At 42.4% G+C, this 22,240-nt stretch overlaps 2 protein-coding genes across 2 annotated transcripts; one reads left to right on the forward strand and one right to left on the reverse strand.

The window, feature by feature from the left end:
- The first annotated feature begins 1,185 nt into the window (after positions 1-1,185).
- Positions 1,186-20,460, forward strand: LOC129356615 (F-box only protein 3-like). Its single transcript, XM_055026192.1, is given in 18 exon segments — positions 1,186-1,265; positions 3,998-4,122; positions 4,576-4,727; positions 8,377-8,472; positions 16,666-16,801; positions 17,619-17,708; positions 17,792-17,955; positions 18,025-18,109; positions 18,111-18,137; positions 18,205-18,409; positions 18,489-18,534; positions 18,601-18,685; positions 19,021-19,143; positions 19,215-19,330; positions 19,399-19,506; positions 19,599-19,681; positions 19,778-19,846; positions 19,848-20,460. Coding segments are annotated over 18 exon segments (1,797 nt in total). The 5' UTR covers positions 1,186-1,241; the 3' UTR covers positions 19,911-20,460.
- Positions 20,461-20,667: 207 nt separating this feature from the next.
- Positions 20,668-21,980, reverse strand: LOC129356616 (cilia- and flagella-associated protein 251-like). Its single transcript, XM_055026193.1, has 2 exons — positions 21,119-21,980; positions 20,668-21,034 (listed from the first exon to the last, which is right to left on the reverse strand). Exons 1-2 carry the CDS (start codon positions 21,885-21,887, stop codon positions 20,694-20,696), a joined length of 1,110 nt encoding a protein of 369 aa, XP_054882168.1. The 5' UTR covers positions 21,888-21,980; the 3' UTR covers positions 20,668-20,693.
- Between the last annotated feature and the right edge of the window lie 260 nt (positions 21,981-22,240).

Genomic DNA, 22,240 nt, shown 5'->3' on the forward strand with positions numbered 1-22,240 from the left:
CTGTATAGTCTCCTAACCTTGAATATTTATATTTGTATTTATATAAAAATCTAACACAGACACTCTCAGTGAGTGCTGGTTGGAGACATCTCAAAGTTCACAGCTCACACAAGCTGATTATCAGCAGCTGTGGGTCTAAACTCTGATGCTGAACAGCAGCGTCTGACCTTCAGTTCACTAATAATCGATCCAAATTTTATCATTATTCAATTTTATCATTAAGCCTGTCTGAATGATTTTGAGCAACAAGAAAATATTATATTTCTAAGTATCTGTTGTTTACCTTGTGGTCTAAATTATTTTAATTATACATTTCCATCTCTAATCACATACAAGTCCGAAATATATTGATTTCTATCTACAGGATTGAGTCAGAAACTGTTTCGTGAAAAGTTGAAAGTTTATCAGTTTTGAGGTGGTTGGGTGAGTTCATACTGCCCTCTGGTGGTGAAATATCGCAACAACAGACATTCGTCAAGTACATTTTTGTTTTAATGTTCACTTTTATCAAGTCAGTTCAAGTCAGCATATGTTAATGTGGTTAAAGAAGAGTCACTGCAGGTTTTTATTCAGTCTGATTCTGATCAGAAAAAACGTCCTGCAAAGAGTTTAACATATAGCAGCTTTATTTTATTATTTAAAACTCTCTTCATTACAACAGTGAATTAAAAAATTGAGTCAGAAAACGGTTGATAGAGTCAGTTTTTCTCTAAACTCCACATTAAGTGGATTTTAAACGTAAACAATGCATTATGGAGACCGTAGTTCCTATTGTGGCCACCAGAGGGCGGTTTGTTTTTCTTCGAAAAAGTTTATTGATACTTGGGACATTTTAAAAACATGGCATTTATGCAGTTATCCAGATAATTTTTTTTATCTTTCTTTAAAATACAGTTTCGTTTTTAAATTAAACTAAAAGCAGATAAGAAACAAGAATAAAAAACATCACAGTTCAAAGTTATGCAGGACCGGGATGACTCCCTGTCAAGTCCGGAGTCATCCCGTCCTTCCAAACAGTGATGGCGCCCAGCGGGGGTCCACCCTTATGCTCCTTCCCACCTGCGTGACACGGAGAGCCCAGGCCGCCGCTGCCGGGACCTCTGTCCACGGAGGCGCAGGCGATTCTTGGTGGCTGTGTCCTCGGCGCGCCACCTGCAGCTCTTCTTGCTGCCGCCATCCGGATCACAGCCACGGGGGGGATCTGCCTGCGCCTGCTCACCAGCAGGTTTCTGGAGGTCCAAATGGCGTCTTTGATGGTGGCTAGGGTGAGCCACACCTCTGCAAAGTCTGTTTTTGTACATTTCTGTTGGCTCACCCCGTACAGCATAAGCTGTGCATTGAGGACCCCCCCTGCCGGCAAGTGTGGGAATTGCGAGGAGCCGGCCGTTGCCCACAGGTCCTCAGCAGCGCTGCACTCCCACAGCAGGTGCCTCACCAACTCCGGCGCGCCACAACCGGTCCTGGAGTCTGTTTGGGAGGACGGGATGGCTTACGTTGCGCCAAACGGAGGTGGCGTCCCCGTACAGGAGCCCGCGCACTGGGGTAACTGGTTCCCGGTCCTGCACAACAGAGATAAAACGGTGATTAGTTAAAACCCAGAGGGCGGAAATACCCCGCTCTGAATTTAGAGGTGTTTGTGGAGCTGCAGCTGGTTTCTGACTAATAAGTTGATTACGTTTATATCTTTCTCATTATAAATATTATTATGGTCTGTCGAAAGAACTGACAGCTGATTTAACATATAGATGTCTTATTTGAGTATAGATATGTCTATATTTCGTAAGTAAATCTCACACTTAAGTTTCCTGATTAAATAAATAACTGGTTTGTTTGCCAACATGGTGAATTTCCAGTTTAGATTCAGGAGAATATTTATGAAAATTGTATTTTTCTGGAAAACAGAATAATTGTGATGATTTGGCTCCGGAAACACATTTTACTATTGATATCATATCCTAACAAATTTACACAGTCATGATTTCTGGTAAAATAATTAACAAGCTAAAATGTACTTACAGGTGAATTCAGTTAATCGTGTTTTACTTTGAAAAAACCTTTTATATTTAATTTTTCTCCATTAGATATTTTCATCCTGCTCTATTCTCTGATCTCGGCGTCCACAAGCACATTTTTATTGTTTCTATTTTTCAGGCTTTGATTCTCAAATTTATCCACTGTTAATCTTTTTGGGAGGATTTTTGTGAAGTAAGTTTAATTTTCTTTTCCATTTATGAGCCCTGCAGTGACTTTTTAACAACATTAATTTCAGTTGATTTTATTCGACCTGATAAAGTTTAATGACTTCAGCAAATCATCTGGTTGAGTAATTAATCAATCCTCCACCAAAACCTGTTTGTTCTGCTGGTTTTCTGCTGAATCCATGAAAAAAGATGCTCAGTTTCGGATCTACTTCACTAAAAGCAAAATCTAAATACTGAAGGTTTTCAATCTTTATTCTAGTTTTGTTGTTTCACTCTGTGAGTCACGTGAAGTCATGTGGAAAAGAAACTGAAAGCAACTTTGGGTTCCTTCAGAACAGCATCCACTTTGAGTCGCAGGAGGAAAACAACTTGTTGACTTGTAAATAACAGTAAGTGTTGCCGCTCCGTCTCTCTCGGCTCTCTGGAGCCTTTCTAACCGATGAACCATCGCAGCTTCCCGGGTTCTCCACCACCGGGTCGCTCGGCTTCAGTTACTTGATTAACTTCCTCATCTAGACAGGAATTAGTCACGGGTTAAATAAAATGCTTTATTGTGAGCATTTTACAATTTTACTTCACTAATATTTGTGGTAATAACACTGTTACTGATGATTGACACATTTGTGAGGTAAAAATGAAGATTAAAGCCGCACAGCGGCGTCATGCGTCCCTCGCAGCCAAGCGCTGCTCGGGCCTTTTGGCCGCCGCGGGTTGAGGCCCGCTTGTTAGTTAACTCAGGCGGTACTTATGGATCTTCACTAAAGATCTGGTGCAGATCGGTGGATGTAGACAGGAGATATACAGTCAGTTTTCACAGGATGAAACCCAAATAAATCATAGAATAAAAGTAAAACATACAGCAAACAAAAAGCTGGTGACTGCCTGTTAAAAGTGGGCGGGGCAAAGGTGATGTCATCAAGTGACCATGTAAATGTGATCAGGACTGGTCTGCAGAAAGACGTCATACGAAGTGTGATGCAGCTGTGATCTTGCATTTGGAAGTTATTGAATCTTGATGTTTCAGGGGAATAGTCAAAGTTAGTTTCGACCATATGGTATTGAAGGAGACCCAATGATGATCAATCACAGTAACGTTGGTGACTCAGTGAGTTTCTGTGTAGGAGATACAACAGTTGATATTTTCATGGCGAGTAGGTGAACATTGACCCCTGGTGACGCCCCTTCAGCATGCTCAAAAACTCACAGTTTTGATAACTTTAGATGGGACATGCCTTATGAACAGACTGACCGAGTTTGAAGCCGATGAATCAAAATCCCTAAGAGGAGTTCGATCAAATACGAAGGCTGTAAACGGCAAAAATGGGGTGAAAATCGGAACTTCAATCCAAAAGGGCCGACTTCCTGTGATACTGTGATTCTGCAGCTGTTTACCCATGATTCCTTGCAGTGGATCCAGCTGGCATTTACCCATGATTCCTTGCAGCGGGTCCAGCTGGTTCCTCCGCTGGATGCTGTGGTCCCTGAAAGCTGCTTTGTGACTCTTTATCTGAGAGGAAATCCTGCTGAGCTGCACACAGAGGCTGACATGTTGCTGAGATCCCAGCTGGACCCGGTTCTGTCTGGAGGAGCTGTGGACCCGACCTGAGCTGCTGCTCCCTCAGAACCTCCTGCACACTGACTCCCTCCATACAGATTTACAGTAGAGTCAAATGTTCACTTCTTCATTTACCTGATTCACTCTGATTCTCTGAACACATGATGGGAACCAGCTTTCTGCTTCCAGTTACTGGAACTGGATCACTGGGACTGACTGGTTCTGGTTTCTCTTTCAAAAGGTCCAGAAGATGGAAGATCTGGATCTAAAAGAACCTCCAGGATCCATCAGTCCATCTATGAGGAGTGACCGGTCCAAAGAAAACAATCCAGACTTCAGTAATGAACCTGGACCCTCAGACAGAAAGTAAGAAACCAGTTTCTAACTGATTCATGTGAATCTATAGAGATAAAATATAAATTAACTGGTTGATCTCAGTGTTTTAATAAACAGTAACTTAATTTTCTTACAGATTAATTTAAAGTTAGACATGAAGGATGTTGGTCAGTAAATCAGTTTGAATGAATTAATATGGATTAAAATGTTGCATGAAAACAAAAACATGTGAGGAGCAACAATTCAGATTGTCTGTAAACCCACTGAAGCAGTGAAACCAGCATCTTCCAGACTGGGAACACTGGCATCAGTCATCATACCAAATATAATTCAATGAAGTACTTAAAACCAGAAATCATCAATGTTCTGAGGTTCTGTTCTGACCCAGTTTCTGGTCCCTGGTTCTTTGTGGACCTTCATGAACATGTTCAGCTCCAGCCTGTTGCTAGTGAATATTTCAGTGATGAAGAAATGTCTTCACAGGAGCAGCTTTAGTGAGGAGGAGCTTCCATCCTGCTGTGCTTTGGGTCAGAATGTTCTGATGGATCCGGGCTGGACCAGCTGCCCCCAGTGTGGGAAACGACCCAGAACAGGATCCAGACTCCTGACGGCCAATCAGAGCAGCCGTGCTCCAGGTGAGACTGAACATGTCCAATCAGAGCTTCTTCCTTCCAGATCCACGTCTTTAGTTGAGATTTGGACATTTAAGGATTAAAAGTTTTATGTCTCAGTAACTCGACTTAATAAACTATTCATTTAATTTCAGCCTGTTCAAAAAATGGTCACAAGATAAATATACAAATTTGACTTTATTTTGTTCATTTTAAAATGAGAAGTGAAGACTCTTACTCTGAAGGGTCATGTTGCAGCAAGTTTAAATAATCACAATATGATGAATCTGCACATTTTAGTTAAAATCATAGACATTGTCAATCTCATAGCTGAAGGGTTTCTGTATTTTATGTTTTCTCCTACATATTATGTTGTTTCTAAGTTATTTAAGTGCCATAAGGTCTGTATTATTATTATTATAATAATTATTATTATTGTTTTTATTTTTAAAATGAGCAGCTCTAAATAAAACATTTTGTAACCCATGTGACCGACATGACCCAATCACCTTCCCTTTAAGCCCATCCCTTTAAGTTCATTGTCATGTGTGTTTCCGGGTTGGCTGCTGCTCACTGTTGGTTGTCGCGTCCGTTGTTGATAAAACAACTTGAAGTTATAAATCGACTCATCACTCATTTAATCTAAAGTCAACTTTGAAGATTTCTGGTGAGTTGTTAAATACGATCTGACTTGACGTATTGTATTTGCAATAATAGCGCCGCTAACATTCCCTCCCATTGCAATATTCGCCCATTAACAGCTGGAACACCTTCCTGAATTGAACAAGTTACCATTGCATCCACCTCCTCAGACAATCCGTTACTCGACGGTGAGTAAATAACAGTCATTTACAGTAGGCCGTTACTTTTGCTACGCTCCGCCAATTAGCATTAGCTACCAACTCGACAATCAGGGGCCACATCATTTAGTCTATTTATGAATTATTTACTTAATGACAAGTCACACTATTTCAGCCGAATTAAAGACTACCCCTTTAATACTTAAAGGTTTCCCTTTTAACTTTAGATTTGATTATTTTTCATGATTTCTTTGTTGGTGTTGTTTTCTATGCTGGTGCAGCAATGAAGTCTCATATCCAACATGATTTGTTGTAGCTACTTTGATCAATCACATTTTTAAATTGATTGATTTTGATTCAATATTAGTTGTTTTGCAATGACTGCTAATTATGTCAATTAAGAACTTTGAACTTGAATTATGAAGTGCACTTTTTAAAAGGATTTTTTCCTTATTATAATGAAATTGTCAAAACATAGCAAGTATGTATTTGTTTTATATAAATGTAAAATTTATATATGAACTTAATGTGTGTTTGCTGGCCTTTTAGGTCAGGTTTTTTTTTTTCTTCCGGACTCCTGCACGGATACATTGGATGACGGAAGATGGCGAGCTACCCACCCACCATCTGGTGGTAGGAAACAGAACTACACTTTCCATATAGGAACTGAACAGACTCTAAGGAGTATCAAAAAAAAAAGGGAAAATAACTATTCTCCCTTCATTTTTGGACCTCTTGTGGACTCTATTAGGTTTTGAAGTGTCACTGACAAGTGTTTTGTTTGTTTTCTATTTCCCTGTTTTTTGAGAACTTTATTTATTTTTGTTGTTTTGGTATTATCATTATCATTATTATTATTATTATTATTATTATTATTATTATTATTATTATTACTATTATTATTATTGCCACTGCAATAAATAGCAGTATTAACAAACCTTTTTTTGGCATCAATTGTATTTATTCACCCAATCATGACTCCATGTCGTACCTACTTCTGATCTACAAACTGGTTAACACTATACCTTGCAGTCAGATCTGCGCATCAAAAGAAAGCGTTACAATTTCATAGAATCAATTTGATGATTCTTACAGATAATTTTATTTGTGTTTCAGCACATTATGAGTTTAAGGGGGATGAAATAGCAGAAAGGATGGCTCAGGGTATTGATTGACATTAATGTTATGTTTAGAATAACAGAAATAAAGTGAATAATAAAACAATAAAAGAAAGAGAGGTGACAAAAGTTCTAGGTCAGCAAATTGCCCACCTGCCAATATGATTAATCTGATTCTGCTGAAAAGGATTTTTATTCTACTTTTATTGGTTATTACACCAGGCCGTTAAGGTTCTGCTGGAAAATTGCATCTTACAATTCAGGAAATGACTAAAGGACAATTCCACGGAATTTCTCGCCACATTGAGCATCTTCAATGTGATCTACTTCAAAAACTAAAATGGTTTTCACGAGGCAGAAAGTGATTTTGAGCAACCTCAGAGGTCACTGAAGTCTCTGAAAAGCTCCTGGTTCAAGGTTGAGGTTCAGCCTGGACATGATGGTAAATGTAGAATATAATAAGGAGTTATGTTACAGAAAAGCTTCTCCAGGAAGTGAATAGTTTGTGATCCAAACGTTGTTGGAGAACAATCAGGCAGATGAATGTGAGGACAGCAGAGCTGCAGCAGCAACAGAGGAGTGGAGGACAATCTGGGGACCAACAACTAGAACAGAAACCTTTATTCACTCTGACATTATAACACAGACTGCATTATATATATTTACAGTATGAATGCAAAATGTAATAATACTAACAATCTGAGGAAAGTCATTTTAAATGTGAACATTATCGACATAATGAGTCATTTCTTTGGCAGATTAAAGCTTTTTCTCCAGATTTTTTTCATAAAGGCTGAAAAATGAAGGGAGGAAACATTTTTCTGTTTCTATAAGGACAATGATGACATGATGCAGAAGAGTTGATGTTACTGAAAACTCCTGGATTCAATGACTCTGATGGTTTTGTTCCAACTTTATCACTGAATCATGTTTTTTACTACAGTTGTCTTCTGTGTTTCATTTTTAAGTCTGAATTGTAAATGTGTGGCAGTGAGCATGTAGAAACAGTAAAAACAGAGAGAGGAGAATGAAAACATGTCCATACATAGAGTATGGAATATTCAGAACAATTCAAAGAGCATCAAATGTTATAAAACTGCGTTTTGAAGCCAAAATACCTTAGAAATATTCAGAGCCAATGAGAATCAAGGCATTTCAAAATAAAACTCAGTTTCACACAAAGACGCAGCTTAAATGTTTGGCTGTTGAACTGAATCGTTCAAGGTTTCAATAAAGTTAATAATCTATCAGCAGCTTCACAAATCTCTTTTATAAACATTACATTACCAAGACACATTAAAACAAATTTATCTTGGATTCTTTCTATTCTCCCTGAATGATAAGTTCTTTTTTAGACATTGTTTTCCAACTTATCTTCTGATCAGAGCTTTGGACGTTTGGATCGGTTCTGGAAGCACCAGGAGCTATTTTTATTCTTTTGGTCTCTAAAACTATGATTTCTGCATACATTATCAAATATATTGTAAAAACAAATCACTTCATGAGGAAATTGTGTGATTATGTCATTGTGATGACATAGAAATGGATATAAAATAAATCAGGTCCACTGATGGGGCCCCTTGGAGGCCCTGGGGCTGCTTAGTTTCTTGGGCCGGCCCTGAGACTGACGTTGGAATAACTTTATCTAATTATTGAAATGTTTTCTTCATAAAAATTTATGAAGAAGAACCAAACTGGCCACTTTATTCGTCCAGCAAATTGTTTTTATTTTGTTTATTTTCTTTCTTTTTCCAGATATTGTTGATCTGTATCAGCCTGACCTTAAAGAGTCTCTGAAGATGAAGATCCAGAGTCTCTCTGAAGGCGTCGCTGAACTTGGAAATAAAACCGGTCTGAACCAGATCTACACTGAGCTCTACATCACAGAGGGGTCAACTAGAGAGGTCAACCAGGAACATGAGGTCAGACAGATTGAAACAGCATCCAGGAAACAAGAAACAGTCAGAAGAGAAGACATCTTTAAAGTCCCACCTGGAAGAGATCAACCAATCAGAACAGTGATGACCATGGGCGTGGCTGGCATTGGGAAAACACTGTTAACACAGAAGTTCACTCTGGACTGGGCTGAAGGCAAAACCAACCAGAAACATTGAGTTCATATTTCCATTCACCTTCAGAGAACTGAATTTACTGAGAGAGAAAAAGTTCAGCTTATTAGAACTGATTCATGAACGATTCACTAAAACGAAAGGAATCAGAAACTTTGAATCGTTCCAGGTTCTGTTCATCTTTGATGGTCTGGATGAAAGTCGATTTAATCTGGATTTCTACAACAATCTGATCCTGACTGATGTTACAGAGTCCAGCTCAGTGGATGTTCTGCTGACAAACCTCATCAGTAGGAAACTGCTTCCCTCTGCTCTCCTCTGGATAACCACACGACCTGCAGCAGCCAATCAGATCCCTGCTCAGTGTGTTGACATGGTGACAGAGGTCAGAGGGTTCACTGACCCCCAGAAGGAGGAATACTTCAGGAAGAGATTCAGAGATGATGAAGAGAAGGCCAGCAGGATCATCTCCCACATCCAGAAATCCAAAAGTCTCCACATCATGTGTCACATCCCCGTCTTCTGCTGGATCACTGCTAAAGTTCTGGAGGATGTGATGAAGACCAAGAGAGAGAGAAACTACCCAACACTCTGACTGAGATGTACATAGAGTTCCTGAAGGTTCAACTCAACATCAAGGAGGAAAAATATGATGGAGGAAAAAAGAGCAAATCTATCTGGAGTCCAGAGAACAGGAAGCTGATTGAGTCTCTAGGAAAACTGGCTTTTGATCAGCTGCTGAAGGGAAACCTGATCTTCTATGACAAAGATCTCACACAGTGCGGCATCAACATCCAAGATGCTGCATTGTTCTCAGGAGTTTTCACTGAGATGTTTAAAAGAGAGAGAGGGACACGCGACGTCTCCGTCTACTCCTTTGTTCATCTGAGCATCCAGGAGTTTCTGGCTGCAGTCTACATGCTCCACTGCTTCACCAGCAGGAAGTCAGAGGAGATCAAGACGTTCCTGGGATACGAATACAGAGAAACATCTCTAGATGAGTTTATGAAGAAAGTCATGGAGAAATCCCTCAGCAGTCAAAATGGCCACCTGGACCTGTTTGTCCGCTTCCTTCATGGTCTCACTGTGGAGTCCAACCAGAGAGACTTAGAAGATCTGCTGGGTCAGACAGAGACCAGTCCAGAAACCATCCAGAGAATCATCACCAACCTGAAGAAGATGAACACTTATAGAATCTCTCCTGACAGAAGCATCAACATCTTCTACTGTCTGGTGGAGATGAACGACGTCTCATTTTATCAGGAGATCCAACGGCTGCTGGATTCAGGGAAGAAGCTCTCAGTGACTGACTGTTCAGCTCTGGCCTTCATGCTGCAGATGTCAGAGATTCTGGATGAGTTGGACCTGGAGAAGTACAACACATCAGAGTGTTACAGGCTCGGTGAGTCCAGATGTTTTCATTGTGTGATGCTGATTCAGCTCTATTGTCCTCCTGTTTCTTCTTCTGTCTTCAAGTTGATTCTGGATGTTTTTGCTCTTTATCTACTTCCTTCATCCTCTGGATTATTTCAGCCAATCAAACATCTAAACATTCAGCTCATCCAGGACAGATGCAGCTTCTGGTTTTACACATTTTGATCATTTTAAAAATATTTCACTTTTTATCAGTTTTCAGGTTGAAATGAATAGAAAACCCTGAACTCTAGAAAATCTATTTTCTCTAAGATCCAATCAGCCAGAGAAACTTTTAAACTTTAAACTCTTCACTCATTGAGCCGCTGCTCCATCATTCAGAGTTTAGGATCTTTGACTGTTTTTATTAAATTATTGTTTCAGTTTAATAAAAATGTTGACCATTCAAATAAATCATTGCATTAATTATAAACTATTGAACAGTGTTGATCTTCATCATCCTCTTCCTCCTCCCTCTAGTTTCCTCTGAGTTTGTAAATGAGACCAAAATGTGTTTTTTGTCGTCTGGTTCCAGAAAAAGTTCTAGTTTCTGTCAGATCCTCCCAAAGCTCTGAGAATCTGCTTCCAGAGCTGGAACCATTTTCCTCATCAACTCTTCATCTGCAGCCTTTGTTGAAGCTGTTAGCTGTCCTCCATGAAGACCTGCAGAGACATGAGCTTCAACTCTGGAGACATCCAGCCTCTTCTAGTTACTGGAGAACTTTCACTGCTTCACCATGAAATGCTGCTGGACCCAAACGCTCCGTCTCCTCCAGGGGTTTTGCTCTTCAGCTCTTTAGGAGTTTAGCAACAATTTCTCCTGACATCCAAACCTTTGTTCCTCTGAGACAATGGACAGACCACTGCAGAGACATGTGTCCCTCTTCCAACCAGTTTTTGTCCCAGTTCCTCTCAGATCCACAGTCTGAGAGGATGGTTCTGACCCGAAGGAGCAGCAGGACCGGTTCTGCTGCTGCTCTGCAGGACGACCAGAACAACGTGAAGCTTTTAGCTGCAGCAGGTTGACGACTGTCCACTTTCTACTTTGTTAAAGCATCAAATCCAGCAGATGGACGGAGACAGAACTGGAGCATCATGTGTTTGTTCTGCTCCCAGTTTCCTCTGTGGCAGCATTTAATAACCTGCTGCTGGGAAACATGTTTCTATACAATATTACTATTATTCATGATGATGCAGCAGATAGTGGCTCAACAAACCCAGAGATGCCAGAGGTCCAGAGCAGCTGGACTTCCTGTTCTGCTCACTTCATTTAGAACTCACTTCCTGCTTGATCTAAACGGTCTAGTCCAAGTCAGAGCTGTGAGCAGTTCCTCCTCCTCTCCATCATCTCCAGTCGTTTCCTTCATTCAGCTCAGTCAGCCTCTTCATCAGCTGCTGCAGAGAAACTGAACTTTCCTTCACTGATGATAGAAGATCTTCAACATCTGACTGCAGCTGAAGGTCTGAGGACATGAAGCCTGGACCAGAACCAGAACCAGAACCAGAACCTGGACCAGAACCAGAACCAGAACCTGAACCAGAACCAGAACCAGAACCAGAACCTGGACCAGAACCAGAACCAGAACCTGGACCTGGACCAGAACCAGAACCAGAACCTGGACCTGGACCAGAACCAGAACCAGAACCTGGACTTTAACCAGGAACTGCACAGATTCTCTGTGGGGTCAAACTCAGTAGATATTGATCAGATGATGATCAGATGATGATCAGATGATGACATCACTGTTATCATATTTTAGTCTGTTTATGATCCAGATTGATTTCATTAGAACTGAATTTATTTCTTCTCTAATCACAGACTTGGTGGCTGTTCGCTCCAAAAGGCTGAATGTGAAGTTTTGGCCTCGGCTCTGAAGTCCAACCCAGATCTGACTGAACTGGAAATAAATCAGATCGACATAAATAAAGCTGGAGAATCTGATATGAATCATCTGGTTGAGATCCTGGAGAATTCAGTCAGTAAAGTGAAGATTCTGAGGTTTGTTTTCTCCATTTATTCAATAAAATCATTTATTGATACATTAATCAATAGTTAATCAATTTAATGTTAATATATATTATTTTAAAACAACCTGTTTAATCATGAGAATAAAATCTCTAAAACATTTGACCTTATTAATTATTTTCTTATTTCAGACTTTGAGATTATTGAACTTTGTTTTTCAGTTTTTCTCTTTAAAATGTTTTTGATGAACAAAATGAGTAAAATAATTGAAATGCTGTGAATGAATGATGGAGATGTTTCAGTTTGGTAAAGATTCAGATGCTTTTATTTCTGATTCTTTACATCAGAATGAAATGTTGATCCTCCAGAGCCACAAACACTGACGAGTTCAAATCCTCCTTAATGAACGTCTAAGAAACCACTGATTGTAGAAAAGCAAATCTAGATGCAATGAATGAAAGTGAGGTTTGCAGCAGCAGCAGGTTCCTCAGCTTTGTCCTGAGGCTGTGGTTCTGTTGGGCGGGTCAGAGAGGAACCGTCTCCTGAGGAAATAATGGCCTCCATTGGCTTTCAGCAGCTTTAATAGGAACCCAAAGGCCATTAATGAAGAACCTGACTGGTTCTGATCCAGTTACCAAGTCGGGTCTGATGATCAGGAACCAGCAGAAATAGCTCAACTCATCCAGGCTGATAGAAAACTTTGAGTTTCTTTGTTGATCAAATGTTCTGGTTCTGCTGGTTTGGACTCTTTAAACCAGTTTTGACTGGATCAGATGTTAGAATCAGTTCATCATGTTTCTTTTACATTCAGGGAAATTAATTTATACATTTTATTATTTATTTGTTCATATTTCAGTTTTAACTGCATCCTGTTGGTTCACATCTTTTATTCTTTATTCAGATTGAATTACTGCAGTTTCTCAGAGACCAGCTGGACGTCTCTGTTCTCAGCTCTGAAGTCCAACCCGACCCATCTGACAGAACTGAACCTGAACAGAACCAACCTGGAAGATTCTGGACTGAAGGATCTCTGTGGTTTTCTACAGACTGAAGGCTGCAGACTGGAGACATTGAAGTATTTTAATGATATAATTATTGATATTTCTGTGAATAATTCTATATAATTGATCATCAATCAAAGTTCATTTCTTCTGATCTAATCAATATTTTCTGAGTTTGTTCCTGGATCCAGAGTTTAATTTAGTTTCTCTGTGTAACTGAGTTGGACCTGCTGATCTGAGGTCAGAACAGGACAGCATTCGGACCCCAGTGTGTAGAAATCCCCCTCAGGTCAAGCAGGTCAAAGGTCATCCAGTCTAGAAAAGTGAATTCCTGGAATCTGACAGGAACAAATCAATAATCAATGATTGATGCTTCAACACTTTGATCAGAACCTGGAATGATTTTACTGACTAAAATCCTCCAACACATCATGACCCAGTACCAGGTTCTGGTTCTGGTTCTGTCGGAGCAGGAATACTTCCTAAGAGTTGTTTTTAAGGGAAAAGATTTCTGGTGCCAGAAAGGTCGATCTGACCTGATTTTATCTGGAAAGTACAAAATGTTGGAACAAAACTCGGGTTGGAAAGTACGCTGTTTAGATAGATAAGAACAACAATTATTATTAATTGACTTGTTTTGCAGTTCTGAGATGGAGCAGATGTTCAGAGAAGAGGTCAGTCAGAAATTCGTGGAAACTCCAACACACACTCAGTCAATGGGCAGCCAGAATCTTGACGCAAACCGACGTCATTGGAAGCTATAAGAATGTCTGTAGACAAAGAACGGAGAGATTTTGGGGACTTTGATTTTGAGACTTTGAGATTTGAGAAACTATGTTTTGTAATGATGCATCCATGGTAAGAGTGTGAATAAATCTCCCGACCCGTCGTGGCTGGCAGTAAGAACTCATCTCTGTGGTTTGTTATGTTTTATCTATATAATTGAGAGTTTTGCGCCTCACAATTCTCCAATGGTTCTGGTTCTGGTTCTGAAGTCAGCAGGTCTTTATTGGAGCAGCAGCTTGTTGGCATTAATATTCATGAGAATCTTTAACTGGTTCTGTTGGACTGGTTAACCTGCATCCTGTTGGTTCACATCTTTTATTCTTTATTCAGGTTGTATCACTGCAGTTTGTCAAAGATCAGCTGTGATTATTTGGTCTCAACTCTGAAGTCCAACCCGACCCGTCTGACAGAACTGGACCTGGGAGGAAACAAACTGAAGGAATCAGATGTTCAGCTGAAGGATCTTGTAAAGACTTTAAAGTAAGTAAATGTTTGCAGTGAGTCCAGCTGCTGTCAGCATATTGAACTAAACCCAGTCAGCATCAAAGCAAAGATCCAGTGTTCCCAGTAAAGCTGCAGCTTCTCAGTGGAGGAGAATGGGTTCAGGCTTCCTGATTGGACACAGAGACTGCAATCAGCCAATCAGAGGAGCAGCAGCTTGCTGTGTTGTTGCTGTGTCCATGTCTCCAGGACGTCCAGCTGGACTCCAGCGTCCAACATGTCTAGAGACAGTGGTCCTCATTCATCAAACAGCAGCAGATCTGATCTCAGACCTGCTTGTTCTCTCAGTTCAACAGGAAACAACTGATCAGGTTCATCTTGGTCACAGCTCTGAGATCAGTCTGACTGGAAACCATCTACTGGATGTGCTGCGTCACTGACTGCTACTGGAAACACTCACTGATCTGCTCTCCTTCCTTCTTCTCTCTGCAGGTGGAAGTACTGGTGATCTCTGTAAAGTAGAGAACGTCTCTGTGTCCTGCTGATCCTCACAGGTTGAAGCTGCAGCAGTTTGAATCTAAAGAGACTCTGGATCAAGATGATGACCTCTGACCTCAAAGATTTTCCTCCTGTTTATTTCCTCATGTCTGTCATTTAGTGTCTGATATTGTTTGTCTCTGTGGATCAATAAAGATCCAGTTCAAACTGGGCTCCATTTAGAAGCTTCATGGACTTTTGATCTGAACTGGATTCAACTGGAAAGTTGATCTTTTTTCTCTCTGGTTCATTTTTCTCCTGGATCCAGAAATATTAAATAAAGTTCAATTCAACAGTTTTCAAGCTGCATATTTGCTTCATCTTGATTCAGGTTCTGGATGTTTTCATCTTATTTCAGATGTTTTTTGCAGATATTTGTGAAGCTCATTTGATTGTTTCTCCAATCAGAGAATTAAGATTTTCTTCATGATTTTAAATTAAATAGCTTTATTTCTGTCTTTCTGAAGGTCAAATCTAAAGCTTAATAAAGATAAAGTTTCATCTGCTGCAGCATTACCTCTGGTAGCAGTGGAAATGCTTTTCAGAGACTTTCAGATCTGCTTTGAAGGATTTTCTCTGTTTTCCTGCAGAACATCATAGATCTGCTTCTCTGTCTAAATGTTGCCCTCAGTCAAAAAATTCTTTCCTCTAAACTGGAACTCAGCTTCCTGATTCCTTCCTTCCTCTGTTCATGCTTGTATCCTCATCTTGACTCCATCTTTTTTTGTCCTCCAGTGAAACGTCTTCTTGTTGTTGTGGATTTTCTCTCTCAGTTAATGAAACTGACTTTAAACTTCCTCTGAGAAGGTTCTTCTACTGTGATATTTCCTGAACAGCAGCGTGTTTCCTTCAGTTCATTAATATTCGCTCAGTTTCATCATTAAACTCGTCTGAAGGATTTTTGTGTATCTACAGGCTTTGACCACAAGATGGCGGTAGAGAGTGACTCTGGTAAAGACAGAAAAAGAAAATCTTTTATTTATTACAGTTGTCTCGTATTTGTAAAGTTATCCACAGGATTTTAATTAAATGTAGATTTTTTTTTCATTTAATTCCTAGAGAGACTGAATATAAATGTCATATAAAATCAACATGACAAATTATAAAGTTAAATTTCTTTGTGACATGACAAGTTCAGAATAAATGATTGTTTTCAAAACTTACAATTGGGGTCTATTGATTACATTGATTTTAAAGGAGACGGCTCTCATTCAGGTTTTTATCCAAAGTTTCTGATGTTCATCCATTTTCACCATGAATCAGGGGAAAGGTAACAGCTGCAGGTGAAACATTTTGAAACAGAAAATGAACTAGAAGAAAAGATTCACCAACACTGGTGGCAATAACAGTAAGAATAATAACATTATTGCTAAAGTGGTCACATGCAGTTTTTTATTTATAAAAAATATTTAAAATCATGCATGTTATTTTTTCCACTTGACAACTGTTTTGGTCTTTAAGATTAAATTTTAGTTTGTGGTTGTAATGTGACAAAATATGCAAGGTATATGAATAGTTTTGTAAGCCACCTGTAAAACCCACTGACCTTTTTAGTATTTTGATTTATATTTTATGTGTAGTTGACAAAGACTGAGGGAAATTATGAGTGGCAGATCGTATTTAATTAAAGATTTAAGGGAAACTGGAATTGCTTTTATCAACTTGTTGTAAATCTTCTATTACTTTTCAAGCAAAATTATTAACATTTATGAAATGTTTATAGATCTAGAAACAAACCGGAAGCCTTAATCTTTCTGGTGCGTCACTAAAAGATCACCACTAGAGAAATCAGGCCACAAAACCACCTGCAGTCTATTCCTCCTCCCGGCAGGGGGCGCTACAGCAGCGCTGCTTCCAGCCAGAACTCCTGCTAACAATGGCGCCTCCTCGGAGTTGCAGCTGGACCAACTCCCCTCGGACCCGCTGCTCCACGTCCTGTCCTACCTGAGCTTCAGAGACCTGGTCCAGTAGGTATCAGCTTCAAGCAGACCGGAAGTGATAAGCGGACGTTGTTTTCCAGCTACAGCATGCTAGCGGCTAACAGCGGCTAGTTGACGAGCCAACTAGCTGCTGTTTTTGTTTTATTTCTACGAAAATATGATGCATAAAATTACTGTCACAGCTTTTGGGTGTGGATGGAAAACTAAAATCAAAGCGTTCATGCCCGGCAGAAGCGATAAAACGAGTTTAAAAGGAAAGATAAAGAAGTTGTTTACAGTTAGCTTCCTGCTAACAGCTGTAGCTTGTGTATTTGGAGGGAACGTGATGAATAAAATACTCCTGGGATGATGCAGGCTGATGTACAGCATATCAGAGAATATATAAATATATAAAGTAAACAAGAAATGCACAATTCACTGTAATGTTCCTGCTAACAGCTGATCAACACACAGAACTTCACTAACAGGAAGTAAACAAACCACCATCACTGATCAGAAACAAACCAGTTTATCAGACTCATTTGACCTTTTATGCAATATTTTTATGTTGCTAAAAGCAGCTGAAGTTCAATTATCTTTTAAATTCCATGTCCTTTAATGTTAATAAAATACATTTTAAAATGTTTTATATTGTGTCTATGTAAATGTTGATTTCTCAGTGGTAAATAATTAAGTATTTTGTGATCATTTAATTTTTAAAGAATTAATCAGATTAACATTAATCTTATGAGACAGGACACCAGTCCATCACAGCCTTACAGACTCATAACAAGTTACATTTACCATGATGAAACTGCTAATAATAATAATTGAGGATGTGTAAGTTGTGTTTTTTCTGTCGCAGCTGCAGCTTCGTCAGCAAGAGGCTCAGTGATCTGTGCAAACACAACCCACTGTGGAAGCGTCACTGCTGCCAACACTGGCTGCTGACAGAGTAGGTCCACCTTCACTTTCTTCAGTTTCACCCAACAGAAGCCTGAAGTGTGTGTCTGCATGTGTGTGTGTGTGTGTGCGCAGTGCGGAGCGGCTGCAGCGCGGCCTCTCTTGGTACGGCCTCTTCAAGCTCTACTTCGCTGATCTGGGTCGCTACATCCGTCACTACGCCGAGCTGAAGAACGCCTGGGAGCAGCTCAAGATTTTCCTGCAGCAGAGATGTCCGCGCATGATTGTTTCCCTCAAAGGTAACCCGACCCGCAGCTGCCCACCGCATGCTCCCCCCACCGCCGTGCTGATCGCTGTCTCTGTTGCAGACGGCGCCACGGAGGCGGAGCTAGACGACATCGAGGCGCAGATCAGCTGTAAGCTGCCAGACGATTACCGTTGCTCCTACCGGATCCAACGGCCAGAAGCTGGTGATCCCAGGGTGGGTGTCCAACCAGAGCCCCCACCCCTCTGGTTGGCCTCCCAGTCTAACCAGTGTGTGTCTCCAGGCTGATGGGCAGCATGTCCCTGTCCAACCACTACCGCTCTGAGGTGCTGCTGGACGTGGAGACGGCGGCCGGCGGCTTCCAGCACAGGAAGGGGATGCGGCGCTCGCTGCCGCTCACCTTCTGCTTCCATACCGGCCTCAGCCAGTATGTGGCGCTGGAGGACGCTGAGGGCCGCCGCCAGGGAGAGTGCTTCTACCCCTGCCCTGTCCGTACACTTCCTGTCTGCTGTCCTTTCACAGAAAAGCGTAGAGACGATTCTGACCGGGTTTGGTTCTGTTTTCCAGGACCAAACGGCTCAGGATCCGTCAGCCATCGACATGTTCATCACAGGTCAGCGACTCGCCGCTCCGACTGGGAGGCGTCTGGACTTTGTTTACGCTCTCTTCCTGTCTGCAGGATCCAGCTTCCTGCACTGGTTCAGCAGCTACGTCAGCAACGTCGTCACAGGAGAGTTTCCCATCATCAAAGAGCAGATCTTCAGGTCAATCTGTGATCCATTCATCTATAAACACTTAATGAATCATTAATATCTGTTATTATGAAGTAAATAAGGGTCAGAAGGTGACGACATGCTAAACAATAGCTTTCTAATGCTCATTGTTCTTACATGGTAGTTTGAAATGTTTAGTGTAATAAATCCACTTAAAATACAGTTGAACAGTCGTCTTCTCACTCTTAATGGATAATAAACAGTTATTAATGATTTATTTATAAATTAATTAAAGACACTAATGAACTAGTTCTTAAAGTCATTGTAAAGCATGAGATGTCAGTAGTTGTTCTGGTAGAAAGTGGACCCGTCTGGTGGTTCTGCAGGTATTCTCATGAGAAGAGCTGCGTTGCCACCACCGGCGACATCTCCGTCTCCGTCTCCACCTCCTTCCTGCCGGAGCTGTCCTCCGTCCACCCGCCGCACTTCTTCTTCACGTACCGCATCAGGTAGCGCCGCCGCAGCTGTGCAGACCCGGGCCGGGTTCTGATGGCGTTCTAACGGGTCGACCCGTCTGCAGGATAGAGATGTCCAGAACCGCCTCGCCGGACGCAGCGTGTCAGCTGGACAGCCGCTACTGGAGGATCACCACCTCCGACGGAAACGTGGAGGAGGTTGCGGGTCCGGGCGTGGTCGGTAAGCCCGCCCTCTTGCTGCGCCCTGATTGGTCCAGCTGTGGCGCTGAGTGTGTCCTGTGTGTGCAGGAGAGTTCCCGGTCATGACGCCTGGCAAGGTGCACGAGTACGCCAGCTGCACCACCTTCTCCACGCCGTCAGAGTTCATGGAGGGTCACTACACCTTCCACAGACTAGGTGGTGCTCTACTCCTCGCACACACACACACACGCACGCACACACACACACACACACCCGGTGTGTTGGTCTGATGCCTCTCTGTCTTCCAGCCAATAAGGAAGAGGTTTTCCAGGTGGCCATCCCTCGTTTCCACATGGTCTGTCCTCCCTACAGAGAGCCGGAGTCTCCATCTGTAAGACACTCCGTCCCTCATCCCCCCATCCGTCTCCTCTTCCTTCAGTCTGGACCACCCGACACTCTTCTTCTCTGCTTTTATTTCTGTGGACAGAGAGCTTCAACCAGCCACACGGCTCCCTACAGCGACGATGAAGATGATGATGACAGCAGAGGAAGGTTTGGGTGCTCTGAGAGGCATCAACATGTCCAGCCTGGACAGCTCGCGGTGTCCCAAGTTCACCTGAGCCGCTAACGGCCGCAGAGCCAGAAACTGAATCACTTGAACTTCCAGTTGCCAAACTGCATCCGAGCAGGACGAGCTCGTTTCTGGTTTGAGTTTTTCTGATTGACCAGATTTAGGTTGAAGAAGAAGAAACGACGCTGCAGAGCTGCAGAGGTTTTTCCTCTCATGTTACAGACCAACCTAAACATTCCTCAACCTGCCAGGCAGCAGACAGGGAAGCTTCTTCAGATGTTTCCTGTTGTTGAGAGAACAGCTATAATCTGCCATCTAGTGGTTAAATGTGGGATTACAGCTTCATTTGTGTTTTTTCTGAGATGTTTGATTTGTTACATTAAGAGTAAAAAGTTTGAAAAGCTCAGTAGAAGTTCCATTTTCAGGTGAGAATCTGGGTCAGGACAGATTAAACTGGTGATTTTGATCTCTGTGATGATTTTGAGGAGCTTTTGGGTTGGAGCTGCTGCTGCTGTATACAAATCGTTCTGCTTGTTTTGGGTGGATGCAGAGTTGAGATTTTCTGTTTGGGTTCAATAAACCAGATTGTGTGAATCTGAGTTCTGCTGCGACTTTACAGTTTAGATGTTTCTGTTCTGCATTAATCTCTAATTTTCTTTGTGTGGGATTGTTGAAGGTTTTCTCCAACAGTTTTTCTTTCTGTTTTGCAGGATTTTATTTTATTTTGCTGCTTCTGTTTATTTCTAATTTTACATTTTACACCAGAAACATTCAGCTCACATCACTCACACAGAGTTTATAGAAAATGGAGATTTTTCTAGTTTATTTAGTGTTAGTCATCCTCCTCCTCCTCCAGCTCTTCCTCCTCCATCCTCCTCCCCAGGCTCCTGCACCTCCTCATCCCTCTGGTCTCCTTCCTGTCCTCCGGCTCTGGCTCCTTCCTCTCCTGCTCTTCCTCCTCCTCGCGGGCGCTGCAGCGGCTGCAGTGCCTCCTGAAGCCGCCCAGGACCTCGGAGCGGAACCAGCAGAAGGGGCAGGCGTAGCGGCCGGGCCGGTGGGCGGTGCGGGCGTGCTGCTGCAGCCGGCTGGGCAGGAAGAAGCTCTGGGGGCAGGAGCTGCAGCGGTACGGCCGCTCCACCTCATGGTGGCGCTCTACGTGGGTCAGAACGAAACCTGTAGAGAGCAGAGGGAGAGGATGAGATGACCCGGTTCTGATCCAGAGGCTGAAACATCTGGAAAATATCCAGGCTGGCTAACCTTTCAGTTTGCTCTTCCAGTTGCAGACAAGGCAGACGAAGCGGTGGGAGACGGAGCCCACCCACCGCGCCGCCACCTCCATCTCCTCCTTCATCAGCTCCTCGCTCATCCCGGCGCCGTCCTCCTCCTCGGCCCGGCCCGTCTGCAGCTGCCGGCTCTTGGCCAGGGCGTGGCTGGCGTAGCTCTTGGGGATCTCGTGTTTGCGAACGATGTGGCTGACGGAGACGGAGCGCTGCCTGTGGCTCCAGCCGCAGATCTTACAGTGGAACAGAACGCCGTCGAACGTCAGAACGTACTGCTTCTCTTCCTCACTGGCCTTCTGCTCACGCTGCTCCTTATCCTCCTTCTTCTCTGTCTCCTCTTCCTCCTCTCTCTTCATCTTTCCCCCCTCTTCCTCCTCACTCTTCATCTTTCCCTCCTCTCTCTTCATCTTTCCCTCCTCTCTCTTCATCTTTCCCTCCTCTTCCTCACCCTGCTTCCTTTCAGCAGCTGTTTTCTCTCCATCTTCATCCTCACACTTCTTTTTACTTTCAGGTCTCTCCTCCTCTTCATCACTGCTCCTCTTTCTTTTCGAACCCTCCAGCTTTTCTTCATCCTTCTCTCCTCCCACCTCCTCTGCTTCCTGTCCTTCCTCTCCTCCTCTTCCTCCCTCTTCCTCCTTCTCCACCATGCAGTGCCGGGCGATGATGTGTTTGTACAGCTTGCTGAAGTCCTTACAGGTGTGGAAGCACTGGGAGCAGTGGAAGAGCCTCGCGCTGCTCTGGTACATCAGGATGTTGCCAAGGCGACCCACTGCCACGTCATCCAGACAGGTGGGGTGTGACGCCGCCAGGTGGGCCAGCTGCTGGGCGTGGCTCTTGGACAGGTGGCCGCAGTGGGCAGCGGAGGTGGGCGGCCACCCCGCCGCCCGCCTCGCCCCGGGTGTGGATGAAGACGGACATGGTTGCTAGGAGACGCCAGGAGAGAGGTATTAAAACCACAAACTTTATTATTTAAGCAGCAATGACAAACACAGTTAAAGTCATTATTAGCATCAAATTCATTCATAACTGGAGGTTTTGTTTTCAATGAGCACCTTAAAGAAGCCTCAGTCCATATATGGTTCTTCCTGTAAGTTAAAAG

This window comes from Poeciliopsis prolifica, unplaced genomic scaffold (genome assembly GCF_027474105.1).
Source record: "Poeciliopsis prolifica strain line A6 unplaced genomic scaffold, Auburn_PproV2 SCAFFOLD181, whole genome shotgun sequence".
Classification (NCBI taxonomy): domain Eukaryota; kingdom Metazoa; phylum Chordata; class Actinopteri; order Cyprinodontiformes; family Poeciliidae; genus Poeciliopsis; species Poeciliopsis prolifica.

What these genes read in the sequence shown, in the direction of transcription:
- LOC129356616 (XM_055026193.1), bottom strand. Translation starts at nt 21,887, where the DNA reads ATGTACCAGAGCAGCGCGAGGCTCTTCCACTGCTCCCAGTGCTTCCAC. An exon ending in CTGGAAGAGCAAACTGAAAG is followed by an intron (nt 21,035 to 21,118) that starts GTTAGCCAGCCT and finishes TGCTCTCTACAG; the next exon opens with GTTTCGTTCTGACCCACGTA.